Raw genomic sequence first — 20,007 nt, 5'->3', positions numbered from 1 at the left:
ACGGTTCACCGAAAAATTGTTCGGCAAATAAATTTCACGGTTGCATGATTTCGACAAACGCTATTTAATACTGCACGTACTTTAGTTATATATATAAAACTTTACTTACTTTAGTTATTTATATATATAAAACAAATAGGTACAAACTTTTTTCGAGTAACGAGAATTTCATAAGCAAACTGAATCATCCAAGAAATTTTCTCCGGTATAAATATATTTCTCGTGTGTGCCCTTTCATCCCATCATATATTCCCTTTGCCTGGGAAGAAGATCAAAAGTCAATTTGAGGGTCAAATTTAATTTAGTATATTTTCGTTCTATTGAAAGTATAAAACATTCATTATGGACGTTTTGAAAATCAATATATTTTTTCCAGGTTGTGGGCAAGTGGTTTGACTTTCTAGAACTCAATCAGGAGTTTTTAATATTCGATCACAATTTATCTACTACCCCAATTTCGGCTTGTTCCCTGCCATGCGAACTTGGAATGATAAAAAAGCAACAAGTAAGTATGCTAATGAGTTAGTTCGAGTGAATTGTCAGTAAATAGCCCGCAAAAGTCTTGAATTTTATCTGGCGGCTGCCAATCACCATTGACCTACTAGAATCATATTCTAGGCATACAAAAGATGGCGCAAAATTTTAATTTGTAAAAAATGAGGCATTATTCTAGTAGCAAGCCAAAATAGAGAATAATTTACGAGTTGCTGCGAGGTCGCTTAGTCGCAACGAATACTAAGTCTGGAATTTAATCGCTTTGGAAATATAGCGTGTCGGAGGATAAGTAGCCTAAATGATCCTAGATATACGCGACCAATAATTACAGCACCCATGTCATGGCACTAATTATGTAGATTGTTTTAATAAATCTATCCGCCCCCTTACTTATACCAAATTTCTATCCGCAAATTCCGAAATCACGCAAAGTCGCCAATGTATGTGAAGAATTATACTTATTGCACAATAATTCAGTCTATTACTACGGTAATTAAAACCTTTGCTCCCAAAAGTAACAAGAAAAATTATGTTTGAAGTATTGAAACATCACAAAAATCTGGTGAATATACGAATCCTTTTTAGCTTTCATATGGACAAACAATTTCTGGCAGGCATGCATATTGAATACTTCATTGAAATTCAACTGAAATCCACAAAAAATATTTGTTGAACCGAAAATTTCAGAAATAACAATTGTCATAACGTCATTTCTACGCTGATTTAGATATTATCAAACTATATTCATTGCAAAAAATAGTAACTCTAGATTGAGTAAAATTATGAATCATTTACGTTGAGAATATCTGGAATCTAATCGTAGCTTAGCAATCGATAGTTGAAAACTTTTGGCCAATTTTCCTCTTTAGGAAGGATCTGAGCTTTTCTAAAAGTTATGAAGTCAAAAATGAAACGCGATGCTGATGAAGCCACAATAGAAAATTACTTTGTAATATTACATCTAGAAGATGATTCTGCAATATGAGATCAAACTTGTTGGGTTGCTCAGTGTAATAATAGGAGAGATTTTAGTTCAGGAAGAGTTCATGCCCGAAAATATATTTCTAAGGCTTTGTGACAGTTTAGAACCGTTAATATCGAATGTAATGAAATTAAACACAATAACACTTAACTTATAGCAATTAATCAACATGTCGCCGTTACACTTGAACAAACTTGCTCAAACGTCAGGAAAGCAGAGAATTTTTAATTCGCACAAATAAAAAATACATATCCACATCTAATATCACAGAAAATGTATGCATGCTTCTCTAAAATGTGAAAATCAAAATTATTTCGGACGTTTGTAATATACTCTCGAGTCGCTTCGAACATAATATTTTCCCCAGAGATGATAAACTCAAGCTATATTTTACCAGTCAGATTTGTAAAGAAAGTAAGTCGGTCGGTATCAGATTTGTGACAATTTTATTCAGATGGGGAATGATGAAATTGGCGTAAACATGTCAAATAACCGAATACAAGGTAACACTGGGTGTATAAATTGACATAGTAACAACTGAAGACATGCTAGAATTTTAGACACGCTAACATTAGTGAATGCTGATAAATTCGGAAATTGTCAAAAGTTAATATTTACTTCTGAGAAATATTATAGCTCTTGAGGTAAGACAATCAATCTTGAACGAATTAAAAATATATATTTTAGGTAAGGCCAAAAAAGATAATCATTTACAGCCATTTATCTGAAAAAGGCCATATATATAGCCTTTCATTTTCGAAGTATAAACGTTCTCTCAAGAGTAGATAAATCAATCTCCTTCACAACTGCCGAAATTAAAATTATTTGAAACATTTGTCATACTTATGAATTGCTATGGGGTTAAATAAAGCTTCCCTGTGGAGAGATGAAGCAAAGGCATGACTACGGAAATTTCGATAAAATAACTAAATGTCCGATAATAGCTAATTTTTTAAAGTGGCATATAGCGTGAAATCACCTACTTTATATTTTGGTGGATAACCCTCTTTATGGCTTTGAAAAATTTCTATATAATGGAAAAATTCGACTTAAATTTTACCATTTAAATTTTATCGCTGGAACGTTCCATATTTTATGCAGTATTTCAGACGTGAGAATAAATCGGTATAAGAGACCTAATATCGATATACGAGAAATACTGGTATGCATTTCAAGATTGAGGGCTGGGATTAAGTAAAATAGAAAACATTCCAGAGCATTTTTTTCAGCTTTCTAGTGTTCTATTAGTAGCTGAGACTATATCAAGGCTTGCTAAGCTAGGGTAAGCTTGCTATTTTATTACTTCAATCTCGGTAATTTATAGTATAATCTCTATTGAAAACATCAAGAAATCAGACTTTCCGGAAATGTCCCGGAAAAGCTAAATAAATGAAGGTAGTTTAAATTTAAACGACATAATTTATACACATAGAGGAAACACAGCTGGCATAAAACTTATTTATTGTCATTGCTTTTCAATGCTATAGGAATTCTTCAAAACAATTGGTGGGTTTTATTTTATTCTAGTCTTTTAGTATTTTAAAACACAAGTACGGGAAACATCACGCTTCAAAAACATTTCCTTCTTAATATTCATATGAAATGGTTATGCTACGGGATGAACTCTGCCTAAATTAAGTTCGAGAACAAAAAATTCCTAATAAATTTATCCACTGAATACATTACAAAGCCAATTGATAAATCGCGTTGAATCCTATGAAAAATTAATATGTATTTCACTTTTTGAAGCAAAATAAATATAATTTAACATGAGAAATATTTAGGATAAAAGCCTTATTTTTGAATTTAGTTTAGCAGTTTTGGTTTTAAAATTTGGAACAAAGTAAATATTAAAAGTTACCTGGCAATACTTTTCTGCTTAAAAATAAATTTCCGCAAACAGTTAGTATAACTCTAGTCTTTAATATTGAATAAGTTAAACTTGTTGAGGGAGTCAGTTAATTTGCATTTTCCGACTATTCGAACAAGTAGTTGATATTTTCATTCATTTTTAAGGGAGACACGTGCTGCTGGATATGTGACAAGTGTGAAGACTACGAATTTTTGGAAGACGAATTCACCTGCACTGATTGCGGTTATGGCTTCTGGCCTTATCCAGACAAAACGGCCTGCTACGAATTGGAATATTTTTACATGAAATGGGATTCTCTCTTCGCAATCATACCCTGTGTTTTCTCATGCTTGGGAATCATTTGCACACTAATCGTTATTGGTAAGAATAATTCTTAACTTCTGTACTTAGTTACACTTAAGTGTTCTATAGAATTTCTCAAAATTGTCAAACAATAAATGAAGCAAGCAAAAAATTGTTGGGACACTCTGAATGCTAATGATTACTTGTAAAAGAAGCTTTAAAAATTTGGCATTTTCACAAGCTACTTTTCAAAAGTTTCGTCCAATTACTTATAAAGATGAAGCGAAAATGGCAATGAAATATCTTTGTATTAGCATAATTTACATCGGACAAAGAAATATACATATTTTTCACATTTCTCTAGATACATTAAATTATTGCGGTCCTTAAAGAGGTATTTCAGTATTTAGAACCTTTCAAAAACCGATGAGATCCCTCAATGAGCGGTTTCCTTTATAAGTTCAAAAAAACAGCTAGAATTAATTTGACATAACGTGAAACAGGCTGCTTATAATAACTTACAAAAGCAGACAAATTTTTTTTTTCAGGCAAATTTAATGACTGATACGTTTATAATAACCCACGCCAAGCTCCAATTGAAGGAATTTCTTTTGTCAGATTTTAATAATTCAGGTGGTTTTATAAGAATACAAAGCAAATTTATCTTATTTAAAACAAAAGACGAAAAATGTAAGAGTTTTCGCAGAATATCCGTACTGTGCTAAACGTTCTTAAGCTTAATGAAAATGTTTTGCTGAAAGTGCTAACTTCAGTTGAATAAAATAAAACTTTATTTGGAATTCAAAAAAGCGACAAAAGTACATAATTCATGGAATGTATTTTACATATTCAAATGTTTCCTTCCTGTTCCTGAAAATTTTAATAAATCGTATTTTGCTACTCTATAATGAGATGGGTAGGCGTTAGTATGTCAATATACAGAGTGTTCCCGAAATTTTGGGCACGCTTTCGGATTCATATACGATGCTATCGGTCTGTCCTACTAAAATAGGTCCCAAAAAGACGACGTTTAAAACCCGTTTTTATTCAAAAAACTTTTTAATTACTTGAAATTTGTTAATGTTTGAAGGTGACAGATGCTATATAACGCTTCTTTAGATCGCGCTTTTGAATCAAAATGTGTGTTTCAATGTGTTAGTGCGTAGGCCTGGGTAACTCAGTGAATTTTTAGGAGTCGCAGTGCCACGCAAATGACTTGGTGCGCCAACCCCACGCACCGGCACAGTAACTCGGTTCCGCTGCTGGAAAAGTGTTGATGACTTTTTTTACTTGCTTTTAGATTTATTAGAAGGATCATTTATTCATAATATTTTTAAAATTTTTCAATATTTCGGAATTTCGGAAGTGTTGAAATCCTTTTCCGGCGTCGAATTTGAAACAAAAATCAAACAATTTTCTATCAGAAAACTAACATAATATGCAAATATTTATAACATATTATTTGGCAATCTCGTCATCTCCTGAAGACTGTATAGTTAAAAAATGTGGTTTTTTGGTCTCGACTGTTTTTTTTTGCTTTACTTTTACTAAAAATACTGACGCAAAAATTTTACAAAAATTTTTTCAGCGTCGAATTTGAGACAAAAACGAAACTAAATTTCTCAGTTTTAACAACGTTTATTATAAGCAATTCTTTCTACGCAAAAATCGCTTTATTTTTAGTTTTTCTTAAAATACTGACAATCTTCAGGCATTTCCTGTGAAAAATTATATCATATTGAAATTTTATTGGAGAACTCGCCTCCTTAACCGCTTTGCAAAAATTTTTGGAATACTTTTTGCTGCTTCGAATTATGGACAAAACCCTAATAATTAACTCTGGGTCTTTTTCAAAAATATTTTCCCCAACTGAAAAAGGGGAAGTTTATAATCATTTATTTGGAAAACTCTTGGAAACTGGGGTTTCTTCACTTTAAGGTCAATATTTCTAAACAACACTGTCTCTAAACCGAAAAACCGCGTTTTTTCTAACGTTTTACTGTAAAATACTGGCAAACTGAATCTTTTATGCAAAAAAATGGATCCATATGATTTTACATGAAAACCTGTCGACTTTCGTTGGACTTGGGTTCTGTTGCTGGGAAAGTCTACATAACGTTTTTTAGTTGTTTGAACAAAGTAGTAAAACGTTACTAAGAAAATATGTTGATGACCATTTTTTTAGATGTGAAAATTCCAGTCTCGATTCTCGTAAAGCTTTAATAAATGACCGTTGACCTCATTAACCAATGAGTCATACCTCGTTTACTCAGAGAGCGGCAACAACTCAATAGCGCAACTCAACACAGTGTTATCCAGGCCTATTCGCGCGCAACCATCTCGCTATGCTAAATGTTTTTCTATACTGTCAATTTTTGCAGTTACTATTAAAATATAGTTACTAGTATTAAATTAATTCTATTTAGGAAGTTCAATTTTAAGATCTTCTTGCTTTTTGCATATAATGGCATATATTTTTTCTTAAACTTTGTATCTGACACCTGCTGTTTAGAAACTCGTTAGTTATTAAAAGTAATTACTTCAAAATCGCAAGAGCCTCTAAACCATATTTTTTCAAATCACGAGATTCGCAAATCCTTTGGGTGAACCCGAATTAAATCCATTGGATTTTTATCTCAGGGGACACCGGAAACTTTTTATCCCACTGCTGTTGAAACTCGGAAACAAATGTTGCAAAGAATTGTGCTTCAGTCCGCGCAAATAATGCTGGAATACAATTCTAAGATGCACGAGAATTTTTAAAACTACAAGTAGCCCATGTTGCCCCAGCTTATGAAGTTTATAATTAATCAGTTAAATTATCAATTCTTAAATTCGATGTCAAAAAGTTTAAAAGGTTTAATTTAATTTCCAATTGGTTTAAATGATAGGAGTTTTTCGAAACAGATTCATTTTATTGATGTCAAACAAGAGTATATTTTTTAGCTTAAACGTATCTTTATCGTACAGGGTGTTAAAAATATGAGCATTAATGAGCACAAGCGGCGCTATTTATAGCCACCAAAACAGCAAACGGAAGTTGAAAGACATCGTATTTCAAATCATAGGGCATTAAGTGTATCTATGATATTAAAAAATTATCAAAATATACCAAGTACTTTAAAAGTTAGTTAATACAGCCGAGTTTTAGCGGTGTCTTTTAAAAGCCTATGTCTTGCTAGGAAAGATCTGGATACATTTTTTAATAAAAACTTAGCTTGCACCCTGGAATGCGCCCAAAAGCATGTCAACATTTTTCGGGACACCCTGTATATACCTAAAAGATGTGATTGTGACAATTTGAAATTAAGTTATAAATTTAACATAAATAGTAAAATACATAAGTGAAGTAAACTCATAATTCCCATAGATTTTAAACTATCTTCAGTGTCTGAAGCTGTACCGCGAAAAGCCAAATTAAACCAAATAACAACTTCATCCGACACCGTGCATTGATTTGCTACATATGTCATAATTGCTTCTCTATTATTGACTAACTGCATGTTTATTTGGAATCCAATAATGGATGACATACACCTCGATAGAGCGACATGCTCTATTGGCGTCCATTTCGGTTCATTACATGGTATCTCCATTTGAATATTTAGCAGTATGTGGAGGATTATTCGGTAACTCGTGCGCATTAAAAAAAAATGTTCTACGTACTGAAAATGTTGATCGACTTGTCGATTTATAATTGTGCATTTATAAAATATGTTTGTCTTTTCATTAAATTCCTTTTGTTTCAAAAATTTTAAAAAATGCTTCAATCAGAAGTTTTGCATTATTTGTATATTCGTGTGTTTATTTTGCGGAATATTTTCTTTAATAATTGAGCATATTGGTTGAATAAAATACTTGGAGCTCAATATGATGATCACATTATTGGATATGTTGGTTTATGGCCATAACCAAATAGCTCTTTATTTGCCAATGCCAATTGTTACGGCAAATAAAGCGAATTGAATTAATAAACGGTTAAATTGATTTTCAGGGCTGTTTATTAAAAACAACGATACTCCACTGGTTCGAGCTTCTGGACGCGAACTGAGCTACATGTTGTTATTCGGAATTTTACTATGCTACATGAATACATTCCTTCTGCTAGCCAAACCGTCTCTCATTATATGCACTACTCAAAGGTTTGGCGTTGGAATAGGATTCTCCATAATTTACGGCGCACTACTTACGAAAACTAACAGAATATCTCGGATTTTTGATTCAGCTTCCAAATCTGCTAAGCGACCTACTTTCATTAGCCCTAGATCTCAAGTGTTCATTACGCTTTTATTAATAACCATTCAAGTCTTAATAACAGTGTTTTGGATGGTAGCTGAACCGCCAGGAACGAAATTCCATTATCCAACCAGGCAATCGGTAAGTACAGCTAATTAGTTTAAATTTAACGTTAATGTATGTTAAGTTTTATATCTTATATACCTTATCATTTATAATTTGCCTTTATTATTATAAATATTTTTTAAACAATCACTCATAAAGTGGACCTTGTGTAGTAAATTGTTAAGAATATAGGGCGGAAAAATAATAAAACCTCTTATCTTACATTCTCTATCCTAGAGTTATCGAACAATGATTTAAAATGAACGTTTCACGACCCCAAAATATCAGCGAGAGGACCATTATTCTTTTAGGACAGGAATCGAATTTCTGACTTGAACAGTATTATCTATGAAGGGAAAATGATTTACAATGATTTTAACAATATCTGATAAGAATTTTAAAAATCATTATTACATCAACGTATAAACACAAGATGGCAATCGTTCCTGAAACCTACTATCATAAGTAATTTACTTTATTGGATGGTGGTCAAAGGAAAGCTGATGGTTTGGTTTTATAGCCGCTTCAAGTCGGAGGAGGAAATGTAATAGGAACGAAAGCAATAATGAAAAGAATTGGGGTGATTTGAAGCAAACGCTTCCTTTTTCCCCCATACTCGGCCTCAAATATGGGCGTTTTATTTCAAATTATCTTTAAATGTATAATATATCGAAGCTTCAATCCACTTCTTAATGTTAATCAGCAGTGGGCTAGGCAATATAACCCAGTCTAAATCAAGCCACAATTTATGGCCAAAATATCGCATAATTTTGTGTTTTATCGGTTTAAACACGAGGAATTTGTAAATTTGTTTAATTTTATTAAACTAAATTGTCACATTTTTACTTGCAAAAGAAGCGAAAACGTTTAATTAGGCGTCCATATCGGGAATCAAATCAAAAAAGCTGAATAGTTCGTTTCACGTCGACGACATTCCTAATTTGATTTATACAAAAATGTGCCAATTTAGTCCCTACCTGGCTTGAGTTAATCAGCTGATTTCAAAAGTTGCAACTCTTGGTTTATTGGTTAAATGGAGAAAAATCTTGATAAGCAAATAATAATTTTAAAATAAATTTCTTATTGTTACAGGTCATTCCCAAATGCAAAATGCAAGACAGATCTTTCATATTTTCTCAACTTTACAACATGTTACTAATCACCACTTGCACAGTTTATGCCATAAAAACTAGAAAAATTCCTGAGAACTTCAACGAATCTAAATTTATCGGATTCACTATGTACACCACTTGCATTATCTGGCTTGCATTTGTACCGATCTACTTTGGAACAGGAAATTCATATCAGGTGAGTATCATGTAATGAAATTCTGATGTTCAGCGAAATTAATTCGAGAGTCCAGAACCAAGATACTTTATGAATTTAGTTCTAATTATGTTAATAGATAACTGAGATTTATGCATCAAACTAAATAGGAGAAAAATGAAACAATCACCCGACAGTAAAAGTTTAAAGCGAAGAACTGTCTTGGAAATTAAGTGTGCTTGGATAAACTTGAATTTCAAGTATTATCCGGACCGTCTTTTAGGTCGATATCGGGACGTAACAGTTATATTTTGTAAGACTTACTTAAATAGATATGGGTATTTTTGGAAAACGGAAAACGGGACAAAATGCAAAAAACAATTTTAAAATGAGCTAATTCAACTAAGGTTTATTTTCAGTATTAAAGTTAATGAAATATAGTAGCTGGACTTTGGTTAAATGAATTGTCTTTCTACGAGTGTATAAAGTATTTTTTTCATTTCGTTGGTGGTAAAAGTAGTGCCCAATTGCTCCTATTTGGACACGCAAAAATTGGTTAAAATTTTTCGCTTGAGTTAAAGAGAAGATGTAATACAATTCCAGAATTTACCTGTAAAGGACATTTTTTGAATTAGCAAAAATGGAGATATTGAGTATTTAAATAGTGTATAAAACCATTATGAAAAATGAAGCTAACTACCCAATTTTCGTAAAATTTCAAAATATTGGTACGAATGGATCACTTTGCTGCACAAATTACCACAATGTTATTGCTAAATTTGCTTTGTTTAATTACAGTCGCAGATGCTTTCTAGTTAATCAGTTATTTAATTAAAGCAACTTTTTATTAGTTTCGCATTATAATTTCCCCGAAAAGGTATTTCGATTCTTTTAATATGTTATGAAAAAACAAACTAGTGAAATACCAAAACATCGTTAACTTTCATTGAGAAGAAAGTTTTGGTTTTTTTTGGTGCGTTATGCTATCCTCAATGCCTTATCCTCAATAACCGAGTCAAAATAACCCTTAGTACAGCTACAAAAATTTTCTGTACGTAAAAATAGTCTATAAAATGCTTAAGGGTACGTGCACACTAGCGACCGAGCTGGGCGAAGCAAAGTGGACAAGCGATGCGAGCGGATTCGAGCGAGTGTGCATTTAGAACGCGATTTTTAAGTGTTCTCAGGTTTAGGTTAAAGCTTGGCTTCGGAAGTTAAAGGTCGTATTTTCCATGGATTTTCTTTCATTACGCTGATGCTATTATTGGGGACACCAGTACAGTGATTAGAAGAGTGAAAATAATCAAAAGAAAAAGATGGTCACATCAGATTAATCTAGCTCTGACTGACAAAAAAATTTCCTGGAAACTCCAAAAATTTCCTAATCCAATGCGTTTTTTCTTACTTAAACCAGCCGATTTTTTCTTTCGAGTGCTGTTATGGGCCACATTCACAAATTTTTGAAAAACTCGTGCTTACCAAAGGTTAGTCGACTCCCCTTTGTAACTGAAAAAATCATGGAAGCTCCCAGAAATTTTCTATTAAAGTGAGTTTTTCAAAACAAGTCAGCCAAAAGTGACATAACTCATGTTTTAACGTCCAAAAATCGCTGCGATCGCCGACAAAACACAAACTTTTTTTGTCTTCAATCGCATCGCTCCGAGTAGTAATAGTAGTTTTACGGGCTTATGGCGTAGAGTCGCATCACCCAGCTCGGCCGCATTAAAAAACAAAACCAATCCTGTAGGTACGTGGTAATCGAAAAGTTAGAGCCGAGTAACAAACCAATAACGTTAAAATTAATTTCATAATGGCCATGAAAAAATTAAATACATATACAACTAAATGCATAATAATCATTTAGCGTTTAGCTCCGGCTCAAATTTGTAAGCTTCGCTTAATTGACATTATTTTCAGGCTTTTGCGCCTCTTTAGTTCGTACTGTATTTTAAAATTCTTATTTGTTATTCAAATTTTTGCTTGTCGTTTGCAGCATAATTTCGAAGAATTTTGCATTGAGCTTAAAACTCCAAATTTATTGTGGACGAAATAAGGACTTTCTGTAAATTTCCATTCTTAAACCAACATTTTACCTCTCAGAAATATATTTTATTTATCTTCGTCTAACTTTTTAATGACGAATTAAAATATTGGATAAAGTTTTCCAAATATACTTAATTGTTTTAAATGCCAGTTTGAAATAAGTTGATTTGCATAGGCAAACACCGCATTTAAAGTGCTTAAAAAGATGCCCAATTACAAATAATAATGTTTTAATTAGCATGGAAATTTTCAGAAATATTTTAACTAAATTATCTTCTCAACTTCTATTTGATGATTAATTTAAGTTAACACCCATAACAGCAGTAGCTGGCAAATTATTTACATATTTCAGTCTACACAGGGTGTTCCACGTATATGGGCTGTTATTCATAACTCGAAAAATACAAGTGCAATAAATAATTCAGAAATTTAAAATACCAGAAATAGACGTCATGTCCTTTATTTTAATTGGAACGCTCTGTATATTACTATAAATTTAAGTTCTCCTAAAGAATCCTAACACTTGTAAGCATGATGTATTATGTCTATCTCTAACAATCTGGGAAATATTTGCATTTTTTATGATAAATAAGAAAACGTTATTACCAATACTACTCAAATGACAAAATATTATACAATGGGAATTTGCAGATTCCTAAAAAGGGTGTAATTGGCTTAGGCAAACACCCTACTTTCGCACAGATTGTTCCTAAAAACGGTCAAGATTGCCATACTAAATCTCAGAAAATCTAACGTGTTTTAAGTTATTACCCTATTTTTCTCACAAGTGTTCATCTTCAAAATTAAGGTTCACTTTCCATTAACTTGCCTAGACCTGAATTGGACGGATTTCATTTTATTTTAGGAAAGCATTTTTTATGCTTTAATGAACGAAATAGTTTAAGTTATTAAGAATGTAATAATTAAAAATACATAATATAATTATTGTAAATTTCTTAAGAGAAACAATTTATTTTCTAATAAAATTAAATCTTCTAATGTTAAGTGATAGTTATTTTTGTAACTGAACGCCCTTCTGCGAGGAAAATGAAGAGTTACATTTTATAAAACGTTTCTTTGTCTATGATTTTCTATGGTAAATTTGGCATTTTTTTAGGAACAATCGGAATAAAAATAATACATAATTCATACATGCCTAAATAAATTAAGCCATTTTTGACGACTTTGCAAAATCTCGTTGCAAAATATTTTATCATTTGTGATGTATAGGTAAAAACGGTCAGGACTGCATCTGTACATTTATTATAATAAAATGCAAATATTTTCAAAAGTTTCAGAGATAAAACATGTGAAATGTCATAAAAAAACATAACATAAAAAATGTTCAGAGACATTGGAAGAACTTAATGTTTTAAGAAGAAAAAGCGACTTAACGCCTACTTTTGGTCCAGGCCACTTTTTTAGATTTTAGGTTGCTCTAAAACCTCTAGCTCTAAAAAAGTGCCGAAATTTTCGGAATTATTGGACTTGTATTTTTCTAGTTCCGGTTAGCAGCCCATATTCGCGGGACAGCCTGTATAGACTTCAATATATAAATAAAATGAGCAGACAAGTGTTAATCAAAATCAGCAACTCTTTAATTCATTAGGAGAAAATGCTTTTCTGTAGCAGATAAATTATTTCCGGAGTAAATTAGGTAAAGTTATACTTATACGTTCAAAGGATTCCATGAGTTGAACATGTGTTTTTTCTTTAATAAATTTCAAAGTTATACAAGAGCTGATTGACAAGCAGTGTTTAAAGGCCGAGAAGTATAGATCTATACAAATCTGTTCCAAAACTCACATTTACATCAAACCTTTTATCACTGACTCGTGCTTTTATCATTCGCAACTTTAAACCCTTTTTTTCTATTTTCGTTTCTATATTTAACTAGCCTTTGAAGGCAATACCTAGAATTTGCTGAGCTAAAAGAGAGAAATCAATGTAAACTTGAGAAAAATATTGAATATGGCATTTTTTGTTTTTAAATTAGACCTAAAATGTGAAAACGGTTTCAAGCGTTTTTCTCTTTATCGGAGATGGGATGCGGGCCTTTAAACGGCAATATATTATCATTGTTTGCTGGAGTTTAAAGCCAAGTGAATTTGGAACACTATTAAGTTGAATCCAGCAAGAAATTATTTCCTTCCAAATACTGGCTGACAAATGGATAAAAAAGATACAAAGCTGAAATTTTGGTAGTCTCGTTAATAAAACTGAGTGGAAAAACTCTTGGATTGGATCCAGAATAAGTAGAATTGAAATGTGTTAAACTGATTTATTTGAGCAGGTCATTTTTTATAACAATAAATAGAGTTGTTTACGAAGTTTTAGACACAATAATAATTTTTGTTCCAGACTCAAATAACGACCTTATGTGTAGCAACAAGTATGAATGCAACTGTTGCTCTGGTATGTTTGTATTCTCCCAAGGTGTACATAATCGTATTCCACCCCGACAAAAATGTTAGAAAACTGACTATGAATAGTGCTACTTACAAGAAGTACAACGCTCAACCTTCCACTTCTTATGCAACGTCATCCATGGAATTGAAAGGTAATCATAGTCCATCTGAAAGTAGGTTTTCTGCACAAATCTGGCCCGTTTCTAGTGACCCGCAAGTTGGTAAAATTGACTGCTGTTTATAAGGCAACAATAACGAATTCTATAGTTCTGCAGCTTAAATAACACCTTTTGAAATCTCATATATAAAATGCGTCACTTCACTTCACCGATACAATCTAAACTGCGACAACGAGTTAAAATAAAAGTTGAACTGTTCGAAAAAAACAGCCGATCAAAGTATCCGTCCAAAAAATGTCCGGGTTTATAATCCGAAGACCATTGGAATCTAATGTTTCGCTTACATCCACGGTAAACATTATCAAAGATATCTGTGTTCTAATACTTTCAATGCTGTTCACCGCAGCTTGAACGAAAAGTCAGGAAGCAAATTCAATAGTCAACTGCTTATAAGTCCGGAAAACTTCGCAACCGATTAAAAAATGTTTTCACTAAATAAACAACTCGGCCGAATACCGGTTTGCCTATTGCGCCCTTACAAAAACCACATCTAAATATAGATGTGCACAATTGCGACTCATGAATGGAAAACTTATCAGGAATAGGTCCTTTCAATGTTTTTATTTGCATATGATACTGATTTTCGATGATCAATTAATTGTTCTAGAAATGTGTTTAAATGTGCAAGCAAACCATAGTTACAAGTTTGGATTTGCTACGGTGTAAAAAAAAATTACACTTTGCTGTATGTTAAGTGCCAAAATTATTTACAATCTATGTATGAAATCTGAAGGGAAAATTCCATAGCTTGACCAGGAGGAAAATATATATGGCCGAAGAAAGCTTAAACTAAAACTAAAATTCTGTCAAATAAACCACTTGATGGTTTCTTAGTGCAAATCTTGATACATCTCTCATACGTGTGAAAAGATAATCCCAACATTGTGTCAGCTAATAAAAATAAGTATTTAGCCCTTAGGGATTGGGTTTTCCCAAACTATTTAAATTTAACATGCTTTTAAGGCCTGAGTCATTAGCAATTTACTAGGAATAATATTTTTATTTGATTATTAACAGGAATACTAATGGTCAATCACTTCAGTAAATGTTCTCCTTGTCTATGAAAAACATTTCTAAAATCTGCGACATCGAAAAATAAAACACATATTTATCCGTTCCCGCTAACAATAGCACTTTTTGGACATTTGCATTCCACTCTATTTCAATAGAGCTGTCCTATATTATGAATGTTCGAATGAGTTTTTCGATATTACGGGCACTAAAGGTTAGAGGTCCTGATGGATATTTTATGTTTTCTATGGGAAATCCTCGCTAAGCAACTTTTTCCCAACTCCTACAAAAATATTCATTAAAATAAGGCTTTTAATATTATCGATTTCTCTCAATGCACTATTTGTAAGCGTTGATATAGTTTTCGCCATAAGAAGGATAATTTTTGAATAGATTAAATTTCGCTAGTTTTTTAAGTAAAAATGTATAAACTTGCTAGGAAAACGACAGTGGAGAACTGAAGCGATCCAGATAAATATGATGATTGTACTGCGCATTAAAAGCATATTTTACATATTTGGAAAACATTTTAGGAACTCCGGCAGAAGCAATTCCATTGGAAAAACTTGGAGCTGCCACCCCTTCACGTAGTTCCTGTGCAGGAGTTCAAACTGATCCTAGAGAATCTCGTGAACCTTCTGACGACATGTCGCTTCTCTGAGAGTTACAGGGTAAGTTCAACTTCACGTTTATGTCATAAGTTTTCTATTACATACATAATTAAGTCACAATAGTAAATTTAAAAATCTAGATCAGCAAAAATTAAAACCTGCGAAACCTCATCTGATAAAGATGAATGGTAAACTAAATTATTATACCTAACATCTAATAAATAAAGAGTAAATAATACAAAACAATATTTAAAATTAATTTTCGAAAAATGTAATAATATAAACCATCAGATGCGTCGCAAAGTCAAAGTCTTAAAGTCAGGCATAGAAAACTTCCCTTTTATAAGTGCAATAAAATTCGGTAAGCGCCCAAAAACCTTTCGCTGATCTTGTTCCTTCCGCCCCAATCATAAACTTTTATAGCAGAAAAATTAATGATTCGAAAAGAGATAAATCCGAATGCAATATCCCTTTAGTTTTATTGCGTCTGTTTGGGTTTGCTGTCAGAATTATCGGTAATTTTCCGATCGATTTTACACATCAAGAAAATTAGCGTTGATTGGAACTCGATATTCTTAAATACAAAATCAATGCAAACTTATTAGATTCAACGCATTGAGTTCCGTTATCAGCGTTGTCAATAAGCTTTTAGGATACAACCAATGCCATTGAAAAAAAACAGACGTCTATTTTTATTTGGGCTTTCAAGCTTGCTCGTTCGTGATTCCATTAGTTGCCTAGCAGAGTTAATATTTTCCGGAAAAACAGCCTTCTATTACAAAATATTTTGTTTCAAATGCGTTGTAATTAAGTTCATTTTATAGCAAAAAGACTTCGTGCCTTTGAAGCCAAAGATAGAAGCACTGAAATTTTTCATTTTGTTAGATTAGATCTCTATCACATATTACGAGAAAAATTGGGAGCGTGTTTGAACTTTCCCTGTTTAAAGTTCTTTTACTGACTCGTCAAGTATATTAAATTAGTTGAGCAGGTATTAGACAGCCAATTAACCATTACCGCGGAAAGTCTAAATTGACTGCTCAGTTTAAAGCTCGCATTTCTAAGTTAAGTTCGGAGCAAGAAATCGAATCGTGAAAAATCTGGGATCTGATGAGGTCATTTTGTTTCCCAACAATCCATCGATTCGCAGATCTTTGATTGAGCCAATCCCAAACATTCATTTGAAAATGAGGTGAACTCTATCTCGCTGAAAAATGTGTTTTTACCTCACATTGAATTTCCATTTTAAGTGATGTGATTTCCAATTGTGCAGTAGATGTAGGTGTAAGATTTACCGAATAAGCCAGATATAGTTATCATCTTGGAACTATTGGAAAATATGCCAACTAAGGCTCTTTAAATCACTTGGAAAACTGATTTACAGAAAACTTAATTTGAAAGGGCAAATAAACACTCAATTAAAAGTACATTTAATCACTCCGAAATGTAATCGTTTTCCCTCAATAATTTCTTTGGCGCATTTTCTAATCTTACTTTTGATCGAAAATGGGTGATTTCAGCAAAAATCACCTGTCTTATCCAGGAATGGAGAAATTTCAAAGGTTGCTGATGGATGAGGAAAGTATGACCATTTGATATTTGCGAATGAAAACTTTCAACCAAATACATCTCGACGCACGTAAAGTTTAAAGGACAATCAACAACACCCATCGTTCTCATTAGATTCACATTTGATTTTTCTGCTCGAAATGGTGTTCTAATGAAAATTCCAAAAATACATTTAATCACTCCGAAATGTAAACGTTTTCCCTCAATAATTTCTTTGACGTATTTTCTAATCTTACTTCTGATCGAAAATGGATGGTTTCAACAAAAATCACCTGTCTTATCCAGGAATGGAGAAATTTCAAAGTGTGTTGATGGATGAGGATATTTAAAGATAATATGAAACATGTTGCTATCATCTTTGTATTACGAAAAATGGTTATGCTGTTCCATGTTGGATTTCAAACCGAAAGTCTCACTATTAGAGATTTGCAAATGGAAATTTTCAACCAAATACATCTCGACGCACAAAAAGTTTAAAAGACAATCAACAGCACCCATCGCTCTCATTAGATTCACATTTGATTTTTTTGCTCGAAATGGTGTTTTAATGAAAATATGGCATATTGCTCCATTTTACGTAGGAGGGTTATTGCAGGGTAAACAAGGAAATCCATCCAACGAACGTGTGGCCATTATTTAACACTTTTCCATGATTTTATGGCTTTACAGCAGTAAACAGCGGAAAGATAAGAAGCAACTGCATATAAAATAAACAAAATTGTTTACTAATATTCATTACAAGTATAAACAAATCACACTAGGAATTTTCATAAATTACAAAAATATTGTGAAAAATCAATTCTCCAATCAACTTGAACGAGTAGAGCTTTAGTTAGCAGAATTTTTGGTTAATTTAATAGCGTTTTTCGAGAATAATATTTTTAAAATTCAGCTAGGTTTTCCTTAGGCACTAGTTAATGAAAAGGGTAATACGGCAAGTCGAGAATATAATTTGTTCTGAGTTAATAATAATATGACAAAGTCCTGGAGATTTCCAGGATCTGCCGGGGACACGAAGCTTAATTAACTCTAACGCCATGAACGGTATGCAACACCATTAATAATCTGAAAACAAAACACAGGTCTAAGGTCGTCCTTATTTTCTGCTACAATATAACATAGGCATATAATATCTTAGAATCTCGGGATTGTAAAGGACCTTAAGGTCTAAGGTATATAGCATTAGATTGTTGAAATCATACGGATTCTATAACAAATTGTGGTTCTTGGAAAGTCAATTCGGTAATAAATCACCACGGAATGAGTTTCATTAATTACCGGGAAAAAACTCTAATTGAATTTCTGACAGGTGCAATAGGTTTGAAGGTTCCGCTTTGAGTTTCTAAACTTTGAAATGCGGTTATTTACTGATTTAACTGTTAGTTAATCTCCAAAGATATAAATCTGGCATCAGGCCAACTGTGAAACAATTACGTAAGAAAATCTACTGAAGTGTATTGTTGCGAAAATACAAAACCATTGTCAATAATACAATGTCATTATTATATGAAATTGGTTTCGAGCAAATCGTCAGTGTGTTCAGTGTGGGTTTGATAGAAAATGTTCTTAATCCCTCTCCATGATAATTTGAAACACTGTTTCTTTGATTTGCCAAATGACAAAAAGTACCTCTTTTATATCCTGATTTTTAACCAGGAAATCAAGTCAAACATATTTTCTACAGAAAAAATTGACACCGACATCCCCTTTTCCTCCAAAAAATAATTGGTATAACGAGCATAAACTACTATACTAGGAAAGTATATATTTCCACGCATTTTGATTTGTCTAGTTTTGATTGCATAGAAACCTGAGCGAAAAATTGGTGAGTTCGGCACGATAAATAAAAATTAACAAGTCAACTGCAGAAAGCAATAAAAGAGGTTCAGTATCCCTTGCTAGTAGAATTATGTTCATTACTGTCCAGAGTCAAGGGTATCGAAATTGAAGTCTATAAAATCCCAGGTTTTGTGGATGTTTTATTGATTTCACCCCGAAATTCACAGTTTGTCGATCTGAATTCCTTTTTATAGATTTCAAAGTTCTTTCCAGAGTTAAGTGATTTTCAAGGGTTTGTTAACCGGCCAATTAACCAATTCTTCGGGTACATTTTCCATAAAACGAATGCAAAATGTTGAGATTAGTACTAGAATCGGATTACATCGATTATTTCAATGGGTTTGCGGATTCTCTAAGCATTTTAGTCGCATTATTTTTTCAGTGTAAATATGATGCATAAACGAAGGCGGTCCGACAAGTACTTAGCCTACAAACAAAACCCGAAATTTTTCGAAAAGTGGTGATTTATTTCTCAACAGTCTCCTTTTAATTCGATACACATGACCCAGCGATGCTCCAACTTCTTTAACCCTCCTGAAAAATACGTTTTCTCGAGGTCTGCAAAGTAGGCCTCCGTGGTGACGATGACCTCCTCATTGGACTGAAATTTCTGCCCGGCGAGTAACTTTTTCAAGTTTGGAAACATAAAGATGTAGCCAGGGGCGGATCCAGCTTTAAATTCAGGGGGGGAGGGGTTATGTAGAAAAATTACAGTCTTCTTTTGTCTATGAAATTAGAAAAATTATCGTCGTAAGAGTGGCGTAAGATTATTGCAAAATTTCATGTTTTCCGTCTCGTTTTGCACGTATCTCGGAAGCAAAATGAGCAAGAACGCTCGTTTTTACATCATTCCATCGATAAGGAAATGTTGCAGTTTTCTCAAAAAATGCTTGAATTCAAAAAGTTTTAGATTTGCGTGGTTTTTTTTAGTTGCAAAATCCACTTGAACATGACGCTGCTTTTTTCGACGTTTCTCAAGAACTATTTGAGCCACAGAATTCGTTTTGACATCGTTGGATAGAGAATTGAAAAGTCGATTCAGTCGTAACAACGTGAGTGAGGAAATTCAAGTAGTTTTGACACAGAAAGCGAAATTTGAATATCAGAC

General features: G+C 32.7%; 1 protein-coding gene across 1 annotated transcript in view; it reads left to right on the top strand.

Annotated features, from left to right (window-relative positions):
* Window positions 1–20,007, top strand: part of LOC109533892 (metabotropic glutamate receptor) — a 50,504-nt gene that overhangs the window by 25,280 nt on the left and 5,217 nt on the right. Inside the window, exons 5-10 of the mRNA XM_019899406.2 lie at window positions 377–505; window positions 3,494–3,710; window positions 7,627–8,009; window positions 9,066–9,281; window positions 13,644–13,842; window positions 15,414–15,551. Coding sequence (XP_019754965.1) covers window positions 377–505; window positions 3,494–3,710; window positions 7,627–8,009; window positions 9,066–9,281; window positions 13,644–13,842; window positions 15,414–15,541 — 1,272 coding nt within the window. The 3' untranslated portion in view covers window positions 15,542–15,551. The remainder of the gene's footprint in view (window positions 1–376; window positions 506–3,493; window positions 3,711–7,626; window positions 8,010–9,065; window positions 9,282–13,643; window positions 13,843–15,413; window positions 15,552–20,007) is intronic.

Source organism: Dendroctonus ponderosae, unplaced genomic scaffold (assembly GCF_020466585.1).
Source record: "Dendroctonus ponderosae isolate FM_Combo_2020 unplaced genomic scaffold, Dpon_F_20191213v2 Dpon_F_20191213_1, whole genome shotgun sequence".
In the NCBI taxonomy this organism is placed as follows: Eukaryota; Metazoa; Arthropoda; class Insecta; order Coleoptera; family Curculionidae; genus Dendroctonus; species Dendroctonus ponderosae.
The sequence above is the reverse complement of the archived record's forward strand: the minus strand, read 5'-3'. Positions and strand labels throughout refer to the sequence as shown.